Source organism: Halichoeres trimaculatus, unplaced genomic scaffold, assembly GCF_033239565.1.
Source record: "Halichoeres trimaculatus isolate MK-OKI-2021-1 unplaced genomic scaffold, fHalTri1.1 fHalTri1_scaffold_12, whole genome shotgun sequence".
In the NCBI taxonomy this organism is placed as follows: Eukaryota; Metazoa; Chordata; class Actinopteri; order Labriformes; family Labridae; genus Halichoeres; species Halichoeres trimaculatus.
The window spans coordinates 27841553-27868309 of NW_027437190.1; the positions used below are offsets into that span (position 1 = coordinate 27841553).

A 26757-nucleotide genomic window follows, 5' to 3' on the forward strand; every position below is an offset into this window, starting at 1 on the left:
GCTACAAATTTCTCATTAAACCAAGAATTTAAAAAAAAATGCAAAAACTGTACAAAACTGCAAAAAAAAAAAAAAAAAAACATAAAAATCTAGATTTTACATGATACACATTTTGATAAATTAAAACAAAAAATTCATACAGCACAATCCCATTGTAAAAAAAAGGGGGAAAAATTTTAATTGAACTCAAAATATTTTATGACACAAAAAACATTGAATTTGATTGATTTGATTTTTGAAAAATGTTTTTCAAAAACATTTTGTGAAATGGTAAAAAGTTATAAAACACAAAAAAAAATTTACAAAAGGAAAAGTTTTTCTTTTTGAATGAAAATGAAATGTTGAAAAAAAATGCTTAACTAAATGTTTTAGCTCTTCTTCAATGATGTGTTTCCAAAAATATTTTTGTGTTCCTTTGAAATGTAATTTTTGTATTTTTTTCATGTTTTCAGAATTGCATTTTTGTATTTTTATTCATTATTTTTTTATTTTGCATTTGGTGATTTTTTTTTTACATTTTGTTGAAGTGTATTTGTGTTAAGTGAAACATTTTGATGTTCAGTGAAATGTTTTATTTTGGTTGTGAACTATTCATTTAGTTGCCTTTTAGGGCCACTGTACAAATCCAGTTTCAGATTCAAGGCTCTCGCCTTTGCTGTCACTATGAAAAACAAAAACCCTGAAGCTTCTTCCTGCAGACAGAGCAGCAGAGTACAAAGTGACGAGTAAATCAGCTGAATTTGTGTGTTTGGAGTTTCATTTCTAGTCCGTGCACACCAGGCAAACATCACTCTGATTTTGAAAGCTGCAGTCTCTCACTTCAGATGAAAGATGGAGATGATGGGAAAATTGTGTTTTGAAAAAGAAGAGTGGAGTAGAGTTAAACTTTAATGTCTCTGCAGGGTAGTTTTCTTCACAGATAGTCAACCACAATGATACAAGAATATAAACGATACACCACACACAGCACAGGATCCATACACAGTCACCTCAGAGCAGAGAGGTTACAGTGACTGGGGTTTTGTTCAAATTCCACCCTGAGGCAGGAGTCTCCTTCGTAATCTGTCTGTCAGTCAATAAAGACCTGAGATGGCAGCAGATTTTCTGACTTTTTGTTCAAAGATAATTCTTATCCTGTCACAGATTTGATCATTACTCTTCTCTCTGCACTCTTCCTTTTGGACACACTACAGTAGAGACTCAGATTGAGCTTATCTTCCTTTAATCCTCTTTCTCTGTATCTTTTCTGCATCTTCCACTCTTTCCCTTAACTTATTCCAAATTGGGTAAGCGGAGCGAGCTATCTCCTATATTCTCACTTCACCACCTCCCAACACTCTTGGTCGTGACCTATATGTGTAATATGAGATGTGACGAATCACAGAGAACGTCATTTCCTCGGTAATGGTACCATGGTCGTGCGCAGGCTGTTGATTGAGTACATTACTGTGGGTGTGTGTGTTCTGATTGATAGCAGCAGGGGTGAAAAGAATCACATAATGAGACAGCTGTAGGTAAGAGTAGCTGCTCCTGGCTCAGGTTTCTGTTCGATTCTCCTTCACAAGAAGTCACTCTGATAAGGAAAATTTCCCTGATTGATTGCTCTGCAAATCACCCGCATTGTAATCTTTGAGTTTAATTGTGAAGAGGAGCAGCAGCACGAAGCGGAAGAAAGGGGCTTGATTGGGATAGTGGAGGAGCTGCTGCACTGTTTATGACAGGTGTTGTGGATTTTCAGATGCATTTAATGATGAGAAATGACACAAGTTTATGGCTGGAATTCATGCTACAAACTAGAGCAAGCACAGGTAATTAAATCATGAAAGAACAAATCAAATGTCCTGTCTTCAGACTCTCCTTGGAGTCACTCTTGCATGTGAATACTTCTACACTCTTGTTGTCAGCTCGTTTCATAGATTTGCAAGAATTACAGGCTGCTTGTTAAAATAAGTTGAGAGTTTGATTTAGGGTTGAATTGTGGGTTATAAAGCGCCAAAACAGTGAATTTTCTGCCCCTTAACTCAGCAGAGCTCTGATTACACCACAGCTGAAAAATCCACGTCATTCTCTGTGGCTGTATTTCATTTCTGCCCTCTGTGAATGAGAAAGAAGATTTATTGCAGGCTGGGTCATTGCCGTCCTGGAGCAAAATCTGAGAGAGTCTTCTGCTTTTTTTAAGATGTTGTTCTTTTACAGTTGTGTTGGTTCAGGGCAAACAAGGCCAAGGATGTAATAGACCTGTCAAGTGTCTCCACAGGAGGAGAAACAGGAGATGAGGCAGGCGCGAGAAGGAGATAAGGGAAGGATGAAGGGTAGTGGACGTTATTGAAGGGAGATTTAGGACCGAAAGGGCATCAGACCACATAAGATTGAAAGAGTGAGAGGTCAGCTCATCTTAAAATGAAATAAGACTCAGCTGTGTCTGGATTATACAGCACATAGCAAACATCAGGCTTCTCCTCTGCAAGGACAAAGAGTTTGAACACTTCCTGTGCAACAGTTGTTATTCTTCTGTTGAGCACCATCATAGTTTCCACCATCGTAAGACAACTTCCTCAGGAGTTACAGGTTGTCCACATTTACCAGATGTTAGTTTTACTAATATTGATGAAGAAAAAGGAAACTGAACCAAACATTTTCACATTTACAAGATCTTCTATCTTTGATAAAAGATTATTTGTCTTGAAAGTTGGCAATAGGCTGCATGACGAGACATGACAAGAGCACAGCCTGAGGAATTAAAATGTTATGTCAGCCAATACCAGTCGTTGATCTGTGTTGTAACACAAGTAATCACTGTGTGGTTGAGCCAAATGTCAGTATATAGACAGAGATATTGATCATGTCAAAGGTTGTCTTGGTTCATAGAAAGCTGATTTAATTTGTTTTGCTTGAAATAAGGGGTAACATCCAGTTTAGAAAAATGAAGCCTATACAGAAGTGCAAAAAGCTGCTGTTAATCGAGGATCCTCTTGAGGCTGGCTGCAGAAAGACTGGAAATCTCGTTCACACCAAGCCCTAAAAAAGGCTTAAACAGCATTAAAAAACCTATTTACAGCCTGGTTAAAAAAAAAAAAAACAGCTAGGGTCTGAAGTGCTAATTTTGCTATTGGCACACACTGCATGGAAGGTGAATGTTTTTCAAATTCAGCAAGTTAGAAGATATTAGGTTGATGAGTTTGTCCAATCAGAGGCACAGATGGCTGTTCGAAAGGAAGCCTAAAAACTGCGTCATACCCAATATGGCCTAACGATGGGCTTTGTTACTCTGCATCAGGAACAGACAGGTGATGTATCAGAAGCTACACCCATATTTTATACTGTCTATGGCTTGAACTACTGTTATTTTGCAGTTTATTCCTCACTAACAGCTATAAGATGTACAAACCTTTCAGTCAGGTCCTTAGTCACCAACTGTAACTTTAATCAGCGACACTGTGATGTCGATCTCAACTTTAATATTGGAGGTGATTTGGGCCTTTTTTTGAATTGATGTTTGATTAGAATTTTAGCTTGTCTTCTCATCCCATCGTTCACATCAGCCTTCATTCAGCACAGTTAGACAGTTTACCCTTCATTATTGTTCAAACACAATAACAACAGTGTGCAGCTCCAAAAAAGGCATACATTGCATAGATTGGTGGTTAATCTATGCAATGTATGCTCAATAAATAAAAATACAAACAAAAAAGGCATACATTGCATAGATTAACCACCAATCTATGCAATGTATGCTAGAAATAAAATTAATCATCAAAAAGAAATTAAAACAGCCTGTACAACACATCCGGATACATACAGAGACAGACAGAGAACCAGGGATACTCTTCCCTAACCACAACAATATACGTAACATAATCCATCCCCTTCGCGCTGTCCCAGATAAACGGGAATTCTCTTTACCACTCATTCTGGAATTTACATGAGTACTTTCTCTTTTCTACTCATTTCTTCTTCTGCTTCTTCTTCTTCTTCTTCTGTTCTGTTTGCCGCGCTTGACTTCAAGCCGAGGTGTAACCATTATTAATGTCCGGTCGGAAACAGCGCCCAGTCAGAAGAGAAGGATGGTGTAGCAATATTGTTGTTCGGGCAGTAATCAGGAGAATTTTGGGAGAATTGTGGGCCCGGGAAATTTTCGGGAGGGGCACTGAAATTCGGGACTCTCCCGGGAAAATCGGGAGGGTTGGCCACCCTGACTCTCATACGTCTTCTGCAACTGTTATCTGCAAACTCTGATCTTAGATCAAGACTTGGTATCAGCACATAAGCAACAAAAAAAAAGGATAATGGAACATTCCTGACTAGAGGTAGACCGATATATCGGCCGGCTGATATATCGGCCGGCCGATATTTGGACATTTGTCTCTATCGGCCATCGGCCGTATTTTCTTTTAAAAAGCCGATTTTTGATTCGTTGTATAAAATTACTCAATTTTTGATCAGGCACAAAAAAGATGAGCACCTCAAACTTGTGGAACCACTTGGATACATTACACACTTTTGTTCAAATTATATTAATAAGTTTAAATTTCTTTTTTGACATTTTAATAAAAGTGTGAATGTTTACTACTGCTTGTTACATTGTGTGTTTACTCCGACAAAATATTTCATTGTTTTGAAAGCTGAATAAATGCTCAGAGGACTGGACACGACTTGTTGTAATAGATTTCTTTTAGTTGCTCAGAAATTGCTGCGTTTCACAAAAATGTGATAAATATATATTTATTTAACAATTGGCCTGAATATCAAATTGGAAAAATCGGCTATGCTTATTGGCATCGGCTGCCCAAATTTGGAAAGCATCGGCATTGGCATCGGCCCCCAAAAAACCCATATCGGTCGACCTCTATTCCTGACTCTAGTTTCTTAAAACTAAGAATTGAAAAACAAAGATTTTTGCTTTTGTAAGAGGCTGTAAACGTGTTTGTCTGCTGTAAAGATGAGATTTTTTTAATGGATATGTACGTGGCTCTGTGGGCTTTTGCTTCCAGGCTCAAGTGGACACTTGAGGAACTGCAGTTTTTGACAAGGATCCTGGCAGGAAAGACCAGATGCATGACTTCCAAAAAAAACTCTTTTTATTCAAATTAACAAAGTATTAAACACAAAATCACAGCTTTGCAAGTAGGATAAAAGGGCATACATTTCTCACAAACTTTGGCAGGAAAAAGACTTAGGACCACAATGACGATAATGACATGATGATCTGGCACAGGACAGGAGAAAGACGCAGACTTAAATACATGACAATCACTAAAGCGGGAAAACTCCAGGGCAGGACATGACATAACCATAACCTGAAACGAGAGGAAAGACATGACCAAAAACAAAACCTGACAAGGTAAACATGAAAGACAAAACTAATTAAACAAAAAGGCGAACTTAACATATTAGAAGAAACATGACAGATTTTGGTATCAGCTTTATGAAAACCAAATGTTGCTGCTTGGAATCAGCTCTGCAACAAACCCCACGTTATAAAACAGATCTACAAAACCACTTTGTCTTATAAAACGTAAAAAAACAACAACTCAGAGTTCAATCTTTTTATTTGATATTTCCTTCTCAAGTTTTCCCAAGCTTTTATAAAACTGCAAAACTTGAACAACTTAAGTGCAGGATGAAATCTTCGGTTAAGTTGAAGTACGACAGTTTTTGACCTTCCACCTCACTTAAAAAAGTTTTTTTCCTTTGTAAACTTTCAGAGTCAGTCTTCATTCTTACCTTCATGGGAGGTAAGAAACGGCAGTCTGAAAAATAAGATTGCAGCACAGGAGAAAAAATGTTATAGGTTAATTGTTTCACTTTCAGCTCCTTTAAACTGCACCTTGAGCCCAACATCTCAGATAATGAAATGACCTTCGTAGTCCTAACCTCTGCTCCTTTATGTCTTTGTGTGTATGTACATGTGTATTCACAGTTATGCTGAGTAATTTTGGTGGCCAAGTGTGAAATTAAATTGACTGTGCAGTGGAAGGATCATTTCACCCTGGAACCAATAGAATGGCCTTTGCTTGAACAATCAATAAAAACTGCTCATGGTGTCAGCGCAGCATGACTGCAGGACAAATGAGTGCTGCTGGGAGCCAAACAGGGTTACCTGTTTACAAGTCCTTTAGAAAACACCTCCCTCCAACTCTCTGCTTTCAGTTAGCTCTGTGGTATTTAAAAAGCTGTCTTTAAAGTTGTTAAAGTGTGCTCTCAAAAAAGTGTATGTCCTGTAAAAGCTTCATTTTAGCTTGGTTCAAGACTCCCAGGCTGTTTCAGTAGGGTTACATTACTCAAATTGTAAAATGTGCTTTCTGTTTGAACTTTTTCTTCCTGCCAACTCAAGCTTTGCCTGTTGTGCTGTTTGACTTGTGTCATGTGTTTCATTGCTGATGCTCACTCTGCTCTGAAATCCTGAGAGTCTTTGCTGCTGCTCTCCCTGCCTTGGCTTTCATGTATTAGCATGTAAGACAGAGGAGATGTGCTCTCCCCAACTCTGTATGCTAGTATGCAACTAGTATGCAGCTTTGCAGTGGATATACTGAATGGATTTTTTTCGTTCTTTTTGGTCTTTATATTGTGTAGATTGGACCATAGGACCATAACAGCCCTATAAACGGTGTTATTCAGATGTACAAAGCTTCCAAATCGTACACCATAGCTTTAAGGTGAGCCTTGGTGATATGCTGTAATTTTTACCTTCAAGAAAAACAGCATATTTCAAAAGGGATTCTTGAGTCAAAAAAAGATGTGATGTGCTTGGCTTTAGAGGTATATAGATACATTTTTTTAGGGTTGATTTTGCTGCTGTGGACATGCATCGATTTCATATTAAAGGCTGTGATTATAGCTGAGGACAGGTTTTGCATTTATCTACTTTTGCAGTCCATCAATCAATCTGTATTTCAGTAGTGCCGAGCAGACGTTATCTCGAGACACTTCCCAAAAACATGAGCAGGTCTGGTCCTCTTCAGTTTTCTCACTGCAGCGCCACAAGATTGATTTAGCAGCTGGGTAAACAGAGATTATTTTCTGTCAGACTCTTCCCTGTTTGTGTCAAAATTATGGTAATCAAAGTCACCGCTACTTTCACAAAAGATAACACTTATTTTGCTCTCATCATGATTCTTTTGTTCACAGAAGATGAAACTTGTTTGCACATAATAACAGATGATCAGCCTGTGAACAATCAGGGTCTCTATAGCTCTTTAAAAATGGGTCATTTCATCAAAAGCTCTGCTGAAACTGCACTTTTTCCCACAGCTGTAGCTTACTCTATATAGAGTTTAAACTGTTTCTGATTTCATTTTATTTTTCCCATTTCTCTCATAATGTCCTAAGACAAACATCCAGACGTCTGTTTTTGTATATCTAAAGATCCAGATTAAAAGTCACTTTCAGTTGTGTTTGCTGTTTTGTTGAAACCATGTACCTCCACAAAAACCACACTCAACCTTTATTGAGGCTTAAATCATCAGACCGACTTCTCCATCTGAGCGCTTGACCCACTTTTTACGCCTGTTTACTGCTGCCCTTAGAAATCAATTGATTGACCTCTGCCGATAAATGTTCACACCAAACCTCATCAAGCCGTCCACTGAGGCGGTGTAGTCCTCTTTGAATTCAGTCATCAAGGATGAGCTCTTCATCCAGTGATGTGATGCCAAGCGACTAGTTGATCATTGATTTGTTGATCAGTGACACAGACCTGAGACCATGTCGGAGAAAACACAGCGAGTGTGTGAGACAGAAATTCTCTCTGAATTTATTCATGACTTTGAGACTGACAGCAGTTTAACCAGAGAGACTCTGCAAGTCAGGAGTGTTTCGACTACCTGTAGCTGATGAATATTTAATGCAGCTTTTTGCATGCTGTTACACGCTTGGGTTGTTGGAGAGGATCAGAGAAGAGTGAGATAAGAGTTCTCCTCATCCTGTCTCCTCTTTGCAGCAAAAGCTGTGGACTTATGATGTATTCAAACCCGTGTTGTAGTCCAGTCACCAAATCTCGAGTCAGAGACGACTCCTCGGCATTAAAGGGGACATATCATGCTGATCCCTGATTTAATATTTACATATAATATAATAAATTTGAAAACAAGACCTTACACCCCCTGAATTTTCAAAAAATGAGATATTGTATTTTTCCTGATATCCTAGAACGAGATTTGATGCCTCTGAAAATAGGTCATTGCCAGTTGGCCGCGAGATTTCGACCGTCGTGACAACACAAGGTACCTTTCTTTTTATTGGAGTAATCTGATAAAGCAGCTCCTCCTCTGTGATGTCAGTTAGTCACACAACCGCCACCAAGGGATACACCCACCAAGAGCCGAGTATCCCCCCTCAGATGCTGGATGCAGGGACTCCGCTCTGCTGAGCAGCTCGGCTTTACATGGTGAATTAGCAGTTAAAACACTGTAGTTTTAGCAGACATCATAATACTTGTGAGACTGTGATATTTGCATGCTTGTTCTGACATGCACTGTGAACCTGGACCACAATAATGCTACGGTAATAACATAATGACGAACTGACGGTAGAGGCGATCTTTAGACTACACTTTCAGCATGATGGATAAAACAGACAGAGAAAAGTGAAGGAGCAGGATGGAGCCCTGTTATAGAAATAGTTTATAGGTGAAGTCTGCCTATATTTCCACGTATAAACTATACATGTTACAGTACCGGTTTGACTCACCACACTGAAGCGTCCTGAGGTGATCTGTGTTGAGGTGGATTTTCTTCCTCCTGAGCTGCAGAACCGTCCGGGTCTGACTCGGGGTCCAATACAAAAGGACGTATCCTACACTCTGCCATTTTATTAGTGCTATCAATGCCTTATGGTGAAGTTTTGGCAAACAGCAAACTCGCTCGGTCTGCTCCATACAATATGGCGATTTTGTAAATACTGCCATGCTGCAAAAACCGCCCCCTGGCTCTACCCCCTCCGCCCCTCTGATAGAACTGACCAATCAGAGCACAAAGGGCTGTGACGTTGTGAGATTACTGGAGGTCATTCTGGAAACGGAGCGTTTCAACAAGATCTTCAGAATGGCCTAAAATGAGGATATTGAGAACGCTATTGTGGGGCAATGAAGGAACTAAATGACTTGTACTGAGGGCAGAAATGCTTTACAGGCACCCTTGTCTGGCATAGTGAAAAGGAGAAACAAGCATGATATGTCCCCTTTAAAGTCAGTCGGGTCTTCATCATTAATATTGTTGATGACAAGGACGAAGCTTTTTAACTCAAAACTACACCGACTGGCTGAGCCTGGACTGACTGTGGGCCTCTTGGATTCTTACTCTTGGTTGCTTCTCTATCTAATAAACAGTTTACACATGTAAATGCTGCAGTGCACCCCTCTTCACCTCTGATCTCAAAGTTCAGGATGTAGTTTTTGATTTTCAAGCTGATAAAAAGAAGTAAACACTTCTGAGGGGATCATCCTGCTGCTCCAGAGAAATGAGCTTCTGAATAAATTCAGAATAAAGCTTCAGTTGAACTCTGCCTCATGCGCCCCCCCACACTCTTCAGGCTTCAAAGGTGTTTGTATTTTGCTTCCTCATGTGGAACAGACCTGTTGTCAGCCCGTGTTTGACATTTAAAGCAGAGTCTGACTGTTTTTATGCTGGAGTGTCAAACACAGCGAAAGATTCTCAAACGGCTCCTTCAAGGTTATCTGTTTCACGGCGATCCTCGTGAAACACTCTTGTCCTCAACATGTGGACACAAACACTGCTTCTGTTCCAGCTCTCATGCATGAATCCGTTGAGTCCTTGAACAGGTGTTAATGACAGTTTGCACATGTTGGTGCTGCGGCCCTCTGCTCCTCTATTGTGCAAAGAGCTGCTCTGTCCTCAGCTCACTCTACAAATTGAATTAAAGCAATTATTCTGCAGTAATGGCTCCATCTGAGCGCCAGATTAGAGGTTAAATAGAGTTTCACTTTAATTTTCCAGAGGGACAGTTTGGCTCATAGACGGCATACAATGAATAATAGATGTAAAATAGAAGAGCAATGAATAAAAAGTCGCAATTATAAAGACACCAGGGAAACAAGGGTGAAAGGTTTTACTTTTTCTGTGCCTGGCTGTTTAACTTCAAGTTCACTGTACTTTGGAAAAGTTTGACAAACGGATTGAAAATGTGTAAAATGAGAGTCAGAACATCTGAGTTTTACTTTTCAAAGTTGTCACATCCAAACAGCTGTTAAAGGGGGAAAGGGGGTAACATAAACCAGACGTTATGGTATTAAAGAATAGAACAGAATAGAATAGAATAGAATAGAATAGAATAGAATAGAATAGAATAGAATTAATGCCCTAAGGGGAATTCGGGGTCACAATAGCCGCTTGGCCATATCTCCCCAGTCAGCCTCCACCTCCACAGGGTCCAGGACTGAGCTGGTCTTCTTCACCGATGTGTTCAGTCGAGCTCTCCTTTATCCTGTCCGCTCACTAGGGCTGAACAATTTTGGAAAATGATCTAATTGCGATATTTTTAGACCAATATTGCGATTGCTATTTAGCATACAATTTTTTTTTTTTGGGGGGGGACCTTTATCTTCTGCATTGTTCACTTAACACAAGTTTTAAGTAATTTTATAGTATGACTAACCAACCACGGATACTGTTAGCATTTAAACAAGTATTTTTTGCAATTCTTAATTGAAAAAGAAAACAGAATACTGTGAAATTTTACTGACTACCAGTTGTCAGTAAGAGTAACAAACCATACAGAAAAAAAGTGACAAAGGGGAATGGCTCTACCGTCTACTGTATGGATCTTTGTAGCCCACAGGGTTTTTTTTTTGCCAGAAAAAAAACAGCATTTTGCCTTTTGATGGTTTTAAGGGAGAACAAGTACAAGTTACTATATTCCCTCCAGGTCTGTGCACAAAAAAACTTTTTTTTTTCCCTCTAACTGCAGCCTTTGCGATTTGAAAATTGCTCACTATTACATTGCGATGTCGGTTTAAAATTGATTAATTGTTCAGCCCTGCCGCTCACAGCAGGTGGAATCCTTCAATGTGGCGTTTGTGTCTGGTGTAAGCTCTGATAGCTATGTTCCCATGAACAGCATGATGCTACCAGAGGGCTCTTCCTTCTGGTATCCCCTCAATTGCTGGGCTAGCTTGCCCATCTTATTGGAGACAGATCCTTCTCCTCAGCCTGCAGGGAACATTGGACCTAGCAACGGTTAGCATTGAGGTTAGCAGCTAACAGCTGAAATCTTGGTTGGTTACACCAAGGATATCTCTCAATATCTAATGACTCCTATGCAGAATACAGACGAGGTCGGGCAAAGGTTCACTTCTAATCCAATCACTCCTGACTGAACTTCCAGCCAGCATTTTGAAGCTTACGCCATCTAGTTGCTACGGATGTCCCGAGCCATTACACTGATCAATATCTGCACCTGATATGGCTGTTTTTGGAGGTTTAGATAGCATCAGATTTTATTACAAGATCGAGACGATCCAGTTTTCATGTGTTCTCAGTACCGTCTCGCTTTACGGCTGATGTAATATAAGAGATTTCCCTTCGGGAATTAATGAAGTATTTCTGATTTTTCTGATTTTTAAACCAAACCATGTTGCAAACACAAATGTCCGCTGTGTGGGACTACTTCTCTTTGGAAAGCAGTGATAGTAAAACAGTGTCTTGCAACATTTGTTAAGTGAGTGTGCCTTGAAGAGGTGCCAGAAGGGCTCACTTTTTAACAGAATCACCCAATAGAGTGCAGGATTTATCAGAGAAACGTATCGGTATTGGTAAAACATATTGTGAAAATATTGTTTTGAATAAGAAGTCAAAAAAACGGTGTCAGGACATCCCTACTAATTGCCAGTCCTGATTGGTCTGTGCACCTGCCAGACTCTCCAAACCTCCATCTTTACTGGAAGCCCAGGGGACGGAGTAAACGCACATGCACTTGCACTTGCACACACACTCATACACACAAGTTAAGTCATGTCAATGGAGTTTGAAGGTGATTATAGGATGTTTGGTATTCAGTTGTGCACCATCATCAGACAAACACATTGTCTCCTTAAGAGGATTCACAGAGCCTCGGTGTTCTCTACCATAAAAGACAGGTATTTTATTGTCTAGTTTTGGAGTCAGTGTCGACCAACATGAATTTCAAAACATTGGTGCATCAAATATTGTCCAGTCTTGTGCATTCATCAGACGTCTCTGTTTACCCTGCGCAAAGTCAGAGACAGAAACACGACTCTGCCCTCTGTATCACCTTTTAAAGATGAGTTTTAGAGAACCAAAGGCAGAATTTACAACTTCAAAATGTCTAAGAGACATTTTTCTGTGTTTCTGACATTGATTCTGACCTTGTGTTGTTATTTGTATTCATGTCCTCTGTGTCCTCTGTGAAGACAAATTTCCTGCTACAATAACCTTTTCCTCTTCACCTGTTTTACTCCTCTGTGGCCTCAAGCTAATCTTTGTCCGATCGTTCTTAAATGATGTACACAGCAGAGTTTAACAGTCCATTTGTCATTCTTTTTCTCTTTCTCCTCTTTATGTCATTTTTCAGGTCGATCATGTCCACAGGAGCAACATCATGACCAGGCTCAACGACTCAGACCAGACCTCCCCTCCCTCCTTCCTCTTCTCCACCCTGCAGCACAACTTCTCTGTCTTTGTCACCCATGACCCCTCATACCCCTCCATCTCTTCCCCCTCCCCCTCCTCCTCCCTGACCTCCTCCAACTGCACCAGCCCTCCCTCCTCCTCCTCTCCTCCGTATAACTTCTATGCAGTGCTGCTGGTGCTCCTCATCTTCTGCGTGGTGTTTGGGAACGTGCTGGTGTGCATGGCTGTGTCGCGGGAGCGCGCTCTGCAGACCACCACCAACTACCTCATCGTGTCGCTGGCTGTGTCTGACCTGCTGCTGGCCACGCTGGTCATGCCCTGGGGGGTCTACCTGGAGGTGCATTTTTTTTTTTTGTTCTCAGTTTTTGTGATCGTACTCAGTCAGCAGTCTTTCATTTTCTGTTGTGTTAGCAAAAATAATAAAATAAACAAATGAGTGAAAAAAAGTTACTCCCAGCTATATCCATTGGGGACAGATAGTATACCAAATCTTTGACTTGATCCTGAGTCACCTAAACTCACGTAGAAAGTGCAAAGAAATCAGATTTCATTGCAGCAGTCAGAAATGATAGTGATGCATTATACATAACAGTTTTAGGCCTTTGATGTTAAAACTAAAGTCCATCCACTGCTGAGCTCCTTTATAAATCAAGGTTTTGTTGACTGATAAATTATTAATGTAGCTGCAAAGATCAGCCAAGAAATCTGTTTCCATTCACACAAAAAGTTCTGTCCCTTACGTTATTAAAGACCCTGTGAGGAATTCATAAGAGGCCTAAAAAAAATTTAGTGTTATATATTTTACTGTTCATAATCTACATTTTAAGATGAGATTTTCAGCGCCAAAATTGGTTATTTCCCCTTAGTATCTGTGGTCAGGTTTTACAGCACAAAATCCCCATGACAACCCCACGCCGGCCCCTCAAAGTTGAGTAATGGGAAGCAAGATGTGTCTGTTGTCATGAAGAAAGAAAAATATTGTATTTATTTTGTAGTAATGGTGGACACTGGGGCTGGACCTTTGACTCTATATAGAATGAACAGTGTTGCTTCGCCATTTACCATTGTACAGTTTTAAAGCCAAAATACCCCCTTCATGGGCGCCACCATTGGCAGAGTCTAATCTCTTCTTGGCTCTCCCTCCTGACATATTTTACAATCCCGAAAAAAAAAATACATAAGAACGGCAGCTGTCAACCATTGTTTAATGTAATGTAAAACCTGTTTTTTAACCTCTTATAACTAATGAAAACAAAACTTCTCAGCAAAAAAAGGGGACTTAAATACAAGGCAGCTAAATGATATCTTCAAATCACCACAACAATCAAACGTGAGAAACATTTCTACGAGGTGTATTATTTTGTAAAGTTTGACAACAGCTCGTCTGGAGTGGCTGGGGAGATGGATTTTTTTACCTATACTGCAGCCAGCCACCAGGGGGAGCAGTTTTTACGGCAACCTCACTTCAAGCTGAGCAAGATGACAGTAGCAGTTATTCTGCAGTGGTCTGTTCAAACTTAAGAGTCTCTCAATAAAAATGAGGAGTGAGGTCACGTTAGCTCTGCTTGGTAAGGTTTGAGTTGGTAGAGGAGCACTGGTAGGACAGAACCATGATTCACTTAGGTTACACGTTACAGACACGTCTCAGAGCACCGGGCTGCAAGTAGTGCTAATGAGTCTGCTCACCTCCTTGACTCTTAAATACAAACTAAGGGGCCATTTACAACAGATTTAGGGTGAAAAACAAACCTTTTTGCCCTCGCATTTACTCGGAAGCGACATTTTAGCCGACCCTAAAACGCAAACTTTTGAAAACAGCCTCTAGAGTGGATTTTTTCTGAAACGCTGCCGACACTGTTACTGCTTACTGTTTACTGTGTAAACAGTAAGCTGGCGTGTTCAGTGGAAAATCTGACATCATACTCCGCTTTGCACAAGCACATAAAACAGGACAACAGTACAGCTGTTACAATCATCGCAAGCTACCATGTTGTGCTTGTGCTGCTCAATCTGCTGTGTCTGCTGACTGTCTTTCGACAAAATGTGCATTTGTTGCTCCACTTCTGCACTTAGTATTCCCCAAAACACTACTTTGATACTACTACTACTACTTTGAGATCCCCCAAAAGCTGCTTCTGGACAAGACAGTTCTAGCGCCGACTACAGGCCTGGCATGCTTACTACAGTGTTTTCAGTCCCTCGGCGTATCTGTGTAAACACAGGTTTTTTTCACTGCGTATTAGTGTTTTCGGATGAAACATTGTCATGTAAACAAGGCCTGAGTTTAGAAAATATGGTAGTTGAAACATTTCAAAATATGGAGCTACATTTCTCCAAATAAATACATTACCTCATTGGTTTGTGCGGCAAGGCAAGCAGTGATGTGTACAATCTGTACAGCACCACCTGGAGTCTTAAACCCTAGAATTATAAAGATATCATTTTCTGCTAAAACCACACACTTGTGCCCCAATATATATTCCCAAAAGTTTTTGATCATAGCCAAAACTCTAATTTCATGAAGCTGTATGAGGCTGTAATTATCTATGTTGTGCTCAGCAGGCCTCGGGCCATGACCAGCATTAACTACGAGCTGAACACTTCTGTCTGTCTCCTGTGAGGGTACTTCCCCAAGACCACTATGACTGGCATCAGCTTCCAAAATGAAAGGACAGAAAAAATCAGCATGAGTCCTTGCCATATTTGCATCCTGGAAAAAGTTGTGTTGAACAAAGAAAAGTACTGTTGAAAAAAAGCTCTGCTCCAAAACAAACACTTGCCTTGGCAAGAATCACATCCTTCTGACAGTGGGTGATAGTGCTCATGGGAAACAGAGTATTTAACCCAGAGTGATTCTATCAGAAGTCTAACCAGGTTGAAGAAGTGACCTGGTCTTTATTTCAAATATAATGAACTAATTCAATCCTTTACCCAGCAACTCATAATTTGAAAAGGCTTTATGTATATTAGCATATTTTCTTTAAAATACAACCAAGCTAACAGTTAAAAACTCTTGATTATTAGTTCATGACTCCAAATGATAAGGACAGCATCAAACTTTTGGAATCAGGAAAAAGTGTCCCACAGTTTGATTTTATTATCCATCAAACATGCAGAACATTTCACCGTGATTAATTCTAATCAGTTAGTTTGAGCTGTAATCAGTTCCAGCTCAAGGCTCCAACTTTCTATGCCAGTGATTGTTTCACCAGATCCAAGAAACTTACTGAATAAATTAAAGCAACCATGAACAATCGCATCCGTCTTCATACCACTGAAAATAACAAAGCAGGTCTCACTCTATGAATAATTAATGTCGGAGGGTAAAATAATGATTATAATCCATTATTTCTTATCTAATCAGATAGCCATTCTCTTTTTTTGGACTTAGAAAATGAAGATATAATTATGGCGTCAAATTCTTCGGGGTTAAATTGGGTTGCTTAAGAAGAAAATCCTGCTATAGGATGAGATATGAAGGAAGATTTCTGTAATCTGGTTGTAATTAACACTGTAAAATATGAAGGTTGAGTGAAGAGCTTTAAAAGTTGGAGATATACCTGAAGTGAACTTGTGTTTTTTGATGAAGGTCGTGGGAGAGTGGCGTTTCAGTCTGATCCACTGTGACATCCTGCTCACCCTTGACGTCATGATGTGCACCGCCAGCATCCTCAACCTGTGTGCCATCAGCATCGACAGGTGAATTATTCCTTTGACTTAACTCTTTTCCTCTCCCCATAGTGCTTCTGTTTTATCAGACTTCAAACTCACCCTCTTCATCTTTCTCCCATTTCTGAAATTTTATCTCTGCCTCATCATTTTCTCCTTAGTGTGTTCTTTTTTAAGATAAAGCCAACAGCAAATCAATACATGACATCTTTAATGTTTTATTTCAATCTTACATCAGTCTTGATTAATGCAATGTCTGAACAAAGAGCTGCTGTAAAAAGAATGCACACATCCAGTGAAAATTTCAAAGACTCATCCATCAACCAGCGGGACAGAGGCTCCACGTGCTGAAGTCATCCATTTTACCTCCAGCAGGTGATGACGTGCGTCTTTCACGTTAACCTCTGCAGTCGTCACAGTTTGTTCTTTATGGATGAAGGGGTCTCGGATTTGTTGTTCAACCTGTCGTCCTCTTAATGGGTGTGAAAGGAGGTGACCGGACTCCCGATGTGCAGAGTGCCTGCAGCTTTATCCTAATAACTCAGACTAAGTGACACATTGAGGCCGTAGAAGCTTAGTGGTGTGTAATTTGATGCGGTGCCTCGTAAGGATAAAGTTGCCTTTAATTGCTTTGTCCAAGTGGTAGAGGATATAAGAAAGCTGTCTGGGCTTCATGCCCGAGTTGTTTTAAAATGAAGTTGCAACTGCAAGGTTAAAGTGCTGGCAACTTTAATTTGGGGTGTTTAATCCTCATCAGATTAGAAGTTTAGGAGGCATAGTGCTTCTCAGACAGACCTCAAATGGTAGAAAGTAATTAGATAAAGCAGCGTAATCCTTGATAAGCTTATCATTTTCAGTGTCTTTTGTGTAATTATGGCCAAATTTAAGCCATGATAAGAGGAAGGATGTACAAATTAGTGTTTTCTTGTGAGTTTCTTGCCAAGACAGCAGCTTCTAAAACCACTTTGAAGCTCCTGAGGAAACTTTCAGTTGTGCTAAACTTGGTGCCCCCTGCAGACAAAGCAAGTCATAGTCTGTTTTTGTGTAGATAATTAAAGGTCCCATATTCTGCTCCTTTTCAGCAGTTTAATATGGATCACTGATGTCTTCATGAAATGGTAGTAACATGTTTTGGTCCAAAAAGCCAATAAATCAAGCACAGCAGCATTGTTTCCAGGCTCTCATAGCTCCTCTGTTCAGAACTGTCTGATTTAGTGGGCGTGACCTTCATATGCAAATAAGTCACCGCTGACACTGCCCCACTCTTCAATGTCACTGAGAGCGGCGCCACGAGCTCTGAGTGCACAATGTTTAGAAAACAGCTAAGCTCGTTTACCGTAACATTACAGGCTATAACAACAGGCTAACCGCAGCTAAAGTTAGCATCCTGAAGCTAACAGAGAGACAGGGGGAACACTGAGGAAAAGCTCTTACTTCTGCTCCACAGCACACAGCATTTAAAACACTCACATTTCCAGGGTCCGAGGTTTGTTGGCGGATGGTTGGTAATGCGCCTGGATTCAGGACCAGTCTATTCGCTAGCCCTCTGTTGTACTGTCCAAAGTTGGAAAAGCAGTTGGCTGTGAAGTGACTAGCACACACATGCACAGTTTTACTGAGTGTAGCTGGAACATTTCCTTGATAAATGAACTATAGTCTTATATACTTAGTCTTGTCTTCTTCCAAGATGGGAAGCTTGTGTATGGAACTATGTGGCTGTTTACAGCCAAAAACAAAGCAATGATGGCTCTTCAACTTTGGCAGTCTCCTCCCTGCTACTGGGGAGGGGAGTGGGCGGGAGGGGGTTCGGGGGTATCTGCTCCGGTGGACCAATCAGCTCAGACTTGCTCCTGATTGGTCAAAAAAGGGAATCGCTGACGTTGGCAAATCCTGAAAATCCAAACAGTTTGTTTTAGGTCAGGATTTTACATTCACAAGCACTACTAAGTACAGGTTTTGTCATTAAATATCACATTTTGTGGGCTGGGAGGAAAGCCAAAGACCCACAAATTTCACCAAAAGACTTAATAAAGTGAGTTTTGCATAATATGGTACCTTTAAAATCAGGTGCAGAGGCTGAACAGCAAGGAGGGAAACAAGGGTTTATTCAGGAGATGAAGACTAGAAAAATCATCTTAAATAATTGTTACATTTTTATTTTGTGTCAAGTGCACAAACCAAACGCGAGTCAATTTAGTAACGTCTCACTAAACTATATTTGGACTGTGCATAGGCTACTTGTTTAAAACTAGGCAGAAAATCAACAGCTCTGACATTTTGAAATGAATGAATTCATCATGATGTGTAAATAAGAGGGTTTGAAAAACATATTGGAGGAAGTCATTAAATGACGCAGAGAAGGTGAATTGGTGTGGAAAAAATTGATCAGAATGCAGGATAAGAAACATTTTAGGTTATGAAGGTTGTTTGTTGTCAAAATAATCATCATAGAAAACAAACCTGGAAAATACAGATCCTGCCATTTAAACATCCAACATATTTTTCCCAGTTCACCCCCTAATGGAGAACATTTTCCTAGAGAAGAAGCAGAGTTTGCTGATGTTTACGCAGCACGTGACGCTGCAGAAAACTGACCACTTATCATCTGGTGTGAAGAGACAGTAAAGGGAAAGGTGAGGTTTGAGTTCACAAGTCTGTATTGACGGCACAAGAAGTTTAGCAGCACTTAGTGACTAATTTTTTACAGAAATCACTGGAAGAAATGGCTCTCGGTCATTTTCGCAAAATCAAATGTGATCCTCTGTGAAAATAATTTTGGACACTCCTGCTGTAAAATGTATAAGGTTAAAGGCTTGAAAATCAGGAGTGCATAGACAGAGCTTGAGCAAGGAGATGTCTGATAAAGCAGTAAAAACACTTCAGTGTGGCTGGATAAAGTGAAATAATGTCAGTAGAGGCCAAAACAAAAGTTAGAAAAAGCTGTTTATCTCATTTTTCACACTCCACCTCCTCTTGTCTTACGCAAATGGAGGACCTGGGAGGTAGAGCCCAGTCTTTGCCCAAACGGGCTCTGGCTCTGCCTTCCCCATCCTCTTTTAGCTCTTTTGAACATCTCTCATCACTCTTCTCCTGTTTTTTGTTTTGTGGATGTGGTATGATATGAGAGATATCACTAAAAAATAAAACAAGAAGGGGGAAAAGGACAAGACTGAACTGAAAAGTGTGAACTTAGCTTAACTGATGAGACATGAAAATATTATTGCCAAGTTTTTATACAGCCAACCACAACAACAACAACAACAACAACAGGATAGTCATTAAACCTTTTCTGTTCTTCAGGATTTGCATATTGAAATGTTTGCATGTTGTAGCAAACAACAGGAATATGAAATTCTTAAAAGCTGAGTTTCACCTGTAGGGTCTTAATAATAGCAGCAGCCTGGAGGAGACTGCTCACTCCAGCATTCATAATACAGACATCTTATTAGTTATGACAAGTGTGTCTTTGATTTGTTTGAGAGGGAACTCAAAGTCTGCTTGTTCTGTGGATCAATGGCCTGAGTGTGTTTTAAAATATCTGTAAGCATGACAACAAGCGCCTGAAGATTCATCAACATGTGAAGTACACACAGATATCTGTTAAGACACAGACACTAGACGTGTGTGTTTAAGTGTGGGTGTGTGAGGCCTGCTAACATTTGCTCCATGTGCTCTGCTCATACTCTTCAGATACACAGCAGTGGCCATGCCGATGCTCTACAACACCAGGTACAGCTCCAGGAGGAGGGTGGCAGTGATGATCGCTGTGGTGTGGTTCCTCTCGTTTGCCATCTCCTGCCCTTTACTGTTTGGACTCAACAACACTGGTAACGGCTGATTGCATCTGAAATTTACTGTTGGAGAATGATTTTTTTTATTTTTGCATCTGTTATGAACACAGAAGTCCAAAATGTAAAGACGACCAAACCATAAACTGTATAAAACATGGATGTAGTCTCCCCGATGTCACCCGTCTGTTTCTGAAACAGAAAATGAAGCACATCGGCTATAGTGGCCATATTAGTAGTGGCAGGAGCTTCGCGTACAGCTATAGGGCGCCTGTCCGTCACGTGACCCTGAGCTGTGCCTCTGATTGGGTGAGTTTGCGATCTTAATATCCTCTAAAAGGGAGAGTTAGAAAAAAAACTCACCCCCCATACAGTGGGTGCTGTATGGGGGTTTTTTGAACCAGGCTGTAAACGGGTTAATTTCTGCTTTGAAAAGTGCTTTTTTTGGCTTGGTGTGCATGTAACTTCCTGTACTTCCGGAGCCAGCCTCAAGCTGACACTCGAGAAACAGCAGATTTTTGCACTTCCGCACTGTCTCATATTCCCAGACCGGAGGTTGCTGCTTGGACCAAACCCACAGAATCTATTGCATTGCTAGATCCAAGTTTCGATCTGTTGCTGTCTTAGATGGGCCACACACTAGATGGCTTTAAGGAAGATTAAAGGCTAGATTTTCTTTGTGCTGCAATGACAGGATATGACCTTATTCTGGGCTCATTATAATTAGGAATGTCCAAATCTGATACACTGATCACTATTGGCACCCGATATGGCTATTTTTGGAGGATTGGAAAGCATCAAATTTTGGACAATCCAGTTTTCACGTGTTTTCAGCACCATCACGCTTTACAGCTGCTGTACATCAAACCACATTGCAAACATGTCCCCAATCAGGCAACGTTTTTCTTATCTTCTATTGTCCTGTTTTGGTGTTGCTGTGTGAATTGTAGCCTCAGTTTCCTGTTCTTAGCTGACAGGAGGGTCACCTGGTGTGGTCTTCTGCTGCTGTAGCCCATCTGCCTCAAGGTTGGACGTGTTGTGTGTTCAGAGATGCTCTTCTGCAGACCTCAGTTGTAACCAGTGGTTATTTGAGTTACTGTTGCCTTTTTATTAGCTCCAACCAGTCTGTCCATTCTCCTCTGACCTCTGGCATCAACAAGGCATTTTGGCCCACAGAACTGCCACTCACTGGATATTTTGTGTTTTGGGACCATTCTCTGTAAACCCTAGAGATGGTTGTGCGTTAAAATCTCAGTAGATCAGCAGTATCTTAAATTCTCATACCAGCCCATCTGGCACTAACAACCATGCCACGTTTAAAGTCACTTAAATCACCTTTCTTGACCATGTCTACATGCCTAAATGCATTGAGTTGCTGCCATGTGATTGGCTGATTAGGAATTTGCGTTAACGAAAATTTTGACAGGTGTGCCTAATAAAATAGCCAGTGAGTGTATGTTGACTATAACACCTATCCTAACCTGGCAACTAACCCACAAGGCATTGTATCATTGAGCAGGTGCATTTGAAAAGTTAACATAACAGTCTTACACAGGTGAAAATAGCTCCTTCTAAAGTAAATCACCAAGGAAAATTGTCTGTTTAGTCCTGCTTGGACTGAAACTATTTATCTTACCACCAAGTCCAAAAATCAAACCAATGTGTTTGCCCTTTCTGGAGCTATGTTATGAGGGGGCGGCTAAAATTCAGACTTTGACTGCGTCTTACAACCAGAGCTTTACTACAATAGAGTAGACTTGCATAGCTCAGGAGAGGGCCACAGCCACTTAACTTTGCTGCTAAAAATGTGTGGCCCAGCTCATGTCCTTAGTCTGAAAATCCAGCCCAACTAGATTTGATTTCTCTGGTCTAAACTGTTCTTATGTGTCATTTCTCCTACAATTTTGAAATGGACCAAAATCTGAAAGTATTCAGTGTGTGTCTGGCCTTGGTTTTAGAGGGCTTTGGAGGATTTTGTGTCTCATGAGGGAGGTTTTAGGAGTCTTCTTTCCGCTGTATTTAAAAGCTTTGTAACAGGTGCATCCGCTGCTCTAGAGCCCATTTGGGACAATAACCTCGTTATGGCTCGAGGATTTTATTTAATGTGCTGCTGCTTGGTCATAAATGTGTCCATGTGGGCTGTTTTACACTTATGGAGGTTAGGCACAAGAAGTCTTGTTTTTAGTTAATACTGTTTTTTGGAAAATTTGGATTTTGCTAGTTTACACCACAGCTGCTCTTTTTTATTTTTATGTTGCAGTGTTTTGGTTCCATCTTCTCTCAGGTGTTCACTCCCAGAGCTAAATGTAGACTTTCTAATTCAAACACAGCCACTGAAAATTCCAGGACCATCTGTCCCTGCGTTCAGTTTCAATCTTTAATGAGAAGGTAAACAAATTCAGAACATCTGCTCAGTCAACAAACCTCAGCATGCTGCAAACAGGCTCGCATTAAACCTGGGGATCTACCCACACAGACGCACAGACCGCTGGGTGACATATTTCCATATGTTCTAATCGGGAGGACGACAGGTGACGTCTGCACTGCAAACAAGTGGGCACACATAATCCTCCACTGGGTTGTTGTCTCACAAAAGGAGCAGGGGAGGAGATGCTCGGCGGCTAACCTCTGACTTAATGAAGCTGTGAAGGGGGACTTCAGCTTTAATGTGCTCATATCCAACTGAAGGGCAGACACTTGAGAAAGAGTGTGAGACAGAAAGTAATGTTCGAGTTGACATCCTGCTGCTGTGACCAAACAGGAACACACAGAGGAATATCTCACTCACATAAGGACCAGACTGCTCAGAAATTGCATGATAATGATGGGGGAAAAAAACATGTTACGTAGATTCCTCTCGGCCTCTGTAATACTGTTTTTACCCGGGTGCTCAAATGGCTGTGCGATAAAAGTTACCTACTTCCTACATTTAAAAAAAGAGAGAGGAAAAGAAATTTCATTTCTTTCAGGCAGCAGATTTGTTATCCACTTGTTGTGTTATTATCTTTTATTCAGAATACTAAAATTTAGCAACAAGAAACTAAGAGATGTTCTCAGTAGAGAAGAAACAGTTCACAAAAACCATGGTTCGGCTCTTATCACGGTTTAATGGTTACGGTTTGCGACTCAGTTCAGTGCACATTGTTGTTGTTTTAATACCCCAGATCACCGTAATAATCCACTTTTCACAGATTATTTGTAATCAATTATGCCATGTATAGTAAAGAAAAACCTGAAACAATGAGGCTATTTCCCATTTAGACATCATTACAGCTGAGTGAAGCATTGCTAGTTAAAACATGCCAACTTCTCAGTAAAGAAAGTCGCTAATGGCTGTTCCAGAAGTCACTAAAAGCCACTAAATGACGCTGCTGTCTAATTTGCAGAATAATCTATTCATATGTAATTGTCATGGACTCTGTAGGAGAGAGAAACTAGAAAAGCACTCAGAGAGCGCAGACCTCCACCAAGCATATTATGATTGTCACACAACACTTAAGTCCTACTTTAATGTTATACTCCCATTCAGCAGACTGTCTGCTCCAATTTGGTGTTAGTTGCAGGTTGGTACAATAATTATTTACCTGACAGAGTTGAAAATTATGATGACCCAGTACATATTTTATATTCCAGATCTTAGTATCCAGAATATTGCCAGGATCTGGATCGTACTTTTACATCTGTCAGAAATTATGGTGACCTTGTCTTGTATTGTTTTGCAAAGCAATCTGACCATTTATCATGGAGTTATATACACATATGGTGAAAACAGCCCTATCTCACAATGATAAAGAATCCTTTAAAAAACATAACCTTCTAGGTGAAGGTAAATATCAACCCTCCTCCTTAATCAGGGCTGGGGACCAGCAGAAGTGTCCATAATGAGACACACACTTGCGTAATACATTTGGATGCAGTTGTCTGCTTTGGAGCAGCAGGAGGAGACCGCTGTGAGTGAGGAGGACTGTCTGTCTGTGTTTTGATTAGGGGAGGGACTCACACACGCTGACCATTGAAGAGATCAAAGCTTGAACCTCAGATTTTCCAAACTCCAGAGAAGTCGCAAGAATTGTTGCCTTTATAAAAACTCACCAGAGGGGTCTTCAAAGTCATGAAATGTTGTGACAAAGTCTCTAAGTTGGCAACACTCAGTCACGGTTTTATCCTCCACTTTCTTCTTGCCATTATCAGAGCTCACACCGAGTAGCACGCTTCCCCACAAAGTGTTCCTGTACTCCTTCGCCTCAAGATGCACATGCTTGTGATTGGAGCAACATACTCACTTCAAACTGAGTAGTGAAATACCAAAACAAAAAAAAAACGTATATTTTTTCTGCGCTAACCAATATAGACTTTTGGTAATAAAGCTAATATAATCATCATGGGGAGGTTTTCCATCTCCAGAAATGAACCAAATATAAAAAATATATATGAAACTCTGTCTAAAAGTTTTCTTACAGTATTGATCTTTGCATTATTCTTTTTTTTTCTGCTTTAGCCAGCCGTGAAGGCACCACGTGCAGCTTTGCTGATCCGGCATTTGTGGTGTACTCATCTGTGGCCTCCTTCTACGTCCCCTTCATCGTGACTTTGCTCGTGTACGCGCAAATCTGCTTGGTGCTGCGCAAACGGGGCAGACGCACCGCACCTCCTCGCAGACACGGCCTTCATTCACAGAGCGCTGCTGAGATCGGGGAAGGTCACAGACACAGAAAGGTAGAGTCAGTCATTTTTAATCCACACTTGATCCAAAAATCAAAAAGTTTTCCACCAGTTATCATTCTGTCAGTTTGTTCAGCTCTCCCTGAAGCTGTGTAATGTTCATAAGGAGTGACGTGTTTACATTTATTCTGAAAGAGACGATTTTTCCTGATACCAACCACTTAGAAAATACAGCACCAGTGCTTTTCCCAAGAATAAAATTCCTGTTGTTGATCTGTGACGTCCTTTCCTCTCAGAACAAGTGCACACAACCAGAGGACGTGAAGCTGTGCACCCTGATCCTGAGGCCTGCCACTGCCGGCCCACAGCGCAAGAAAGTGGTAATTGTTGGACTTTCTACATTTCTTTCTATTCACACTCACTCTCTAATATTGAGTTTAATAATCTGCTTCCTCTAAGATGAGCTTGATAAGCTTCAGTCTCTTATTTGTGCCTTTTTGAATCTTCATTATCAAGTATTACAGGGTTCCCGTCCTTAAAAAGTCTTGAACGGCAATGAATTCATGAATTCATGAGGCTACACTACTCCGGGTATTTGGGAAACTACATATATTTGTATATGTGGCTGTCGTCCACTTAAAAACGCAGCTTTACGTCACTGCAAACAATGTTTTCAGAAAACTCAGGCCAAAGTGCAGATTTTGGAAAACCCAGAGTGGACGCTGGGAAACAGAGGTTTCAGATCTCAAACCTCACAGCTGAATGATGGGGGCTCATTCTGATTGGCTGGTACAGGTTTTACGTCTGGAAAACACTGCCCATTATGGGCATGCCTCGAGCCACTGATGTGACCGCTGTGCATGGGCGAAAGAATTTTTGAAAATGAGTGAGGGGGGATGTTGGTTTACGTGTCAGTTGGTTTACCCAGTGACGTGTCGACATGGCCTTAGATGGGCTTAAAATGTCTCAAATTAATCTTTAAAAGTCTTAAAAAATGGCAACACGTGTTGGTATATTTGTAAATAGTCCAAAATCTCAAAATAAATGCTAACATTTTTTTTAAGTAATTACCAAGTGACTCTTGTGGTAACATCATGTAATCATGATAGTTGAACCAAAAAACTTTGATGTGGTTGCTGCTGGGACTCTATTAACTAACCTTAACCCTATGTAATTGATGTGGGCAGTTTTCCAAACCGCCTACTACACTAGCAGTGCCTACTATTTTGGCTGAAATTCAGTATCTAGTAGTTAGTATGCCAAAACTTGCAAAATCTGCAGTATGCCAAAAATCCCCAACTGACCAGTCTTCCTGGCATACTGTTTCCCACAATGCACAGCGCTGACGCTGTTTGTCAATGCAGGTGGCAAGTGGCAGGTTTCGGTGAATTACCACCATCTAGTAAAAGGAGTCAGCACTACAACTACAACACAACAACACTAAGGTTAGAAGATAGAAGTGAAGCGATGAGAAAGAAACACCTGTAAATCTTGTCACTTTTAGAGGAATTTACTTCTACAAATTCATTAAAGCCCATATCTAAGACTAATTACCGTTTTTATAACCGTAGGTGGATTATATGGAAGTAAATTTTTCATCAGGTGTAAAAATAAAAACCCAGATTTACTTTCAGCCTGCGATATCAATTTTGATGTAAGATTAAAAATCAAGAATGATGAGTCTGCTATGATATGATTGACAAAATAACTAAATGCCGAGATCTGCCCATAGCTTGTTTTGTATATTTATATTAAAGGCAAAAAAACAAACATCATCTGTAGCTCCGCCTCCTGAGACTGGAAATATCAAGGAGCTTTATTGTCATTTCATAAGAGTAGTGAAACAAGAGCAGTATACTACAATACAGACCCAACAGAACCATCATACTACATACTACATGCAAAAGCAGTGGGTAGTATGTAGTGCCTACTACATACTACATTCACATGTAGTATGTAGTAGGCGGATTGGAAAACAGCTGTGGTGTTTTTTCCATTTGTGTTTATTGTGAATTTGGTCTTGAATTTTATTT

The 26757-nt window shown here is 40.4% G+C and overlaps 1 protein-coding gene across 1 annotated transcript in view; it reads left to right on the top strand.

The window, feature by feature from the left end:
- Positions 1 to 26757, top strand: part of drd2l (dopamine receptor D2 like) — a 32964-nt gene that overhangs the window by 1659 nt on the left and 4548 nt on the right. The window contains exons 2-6 of the mRNA XM_074683483.1: positions 12547 to 12942; positions 16195 to 16304; positions 19965 to 20101; positions 24561 to 24778; positions 25021 to 25104. Coding sequence (XP_074539584.1) covers positions 12574 to 12942; positions 16195 to 16304; positions 19965 to 20101; positions 24561 to 24778; positions 25021 to 25104 — 918 coding nt within the window. The 5' untranslated portion in view covers positions 12547 to 12573. The remainder of the gene's footprint in view (positions 1 to 12546; positions 12943 to 16194; positions 16305 to 19964; positions 20102 to 24560; positions 24779 to 25020; positions 25105 to 26757) is intronic.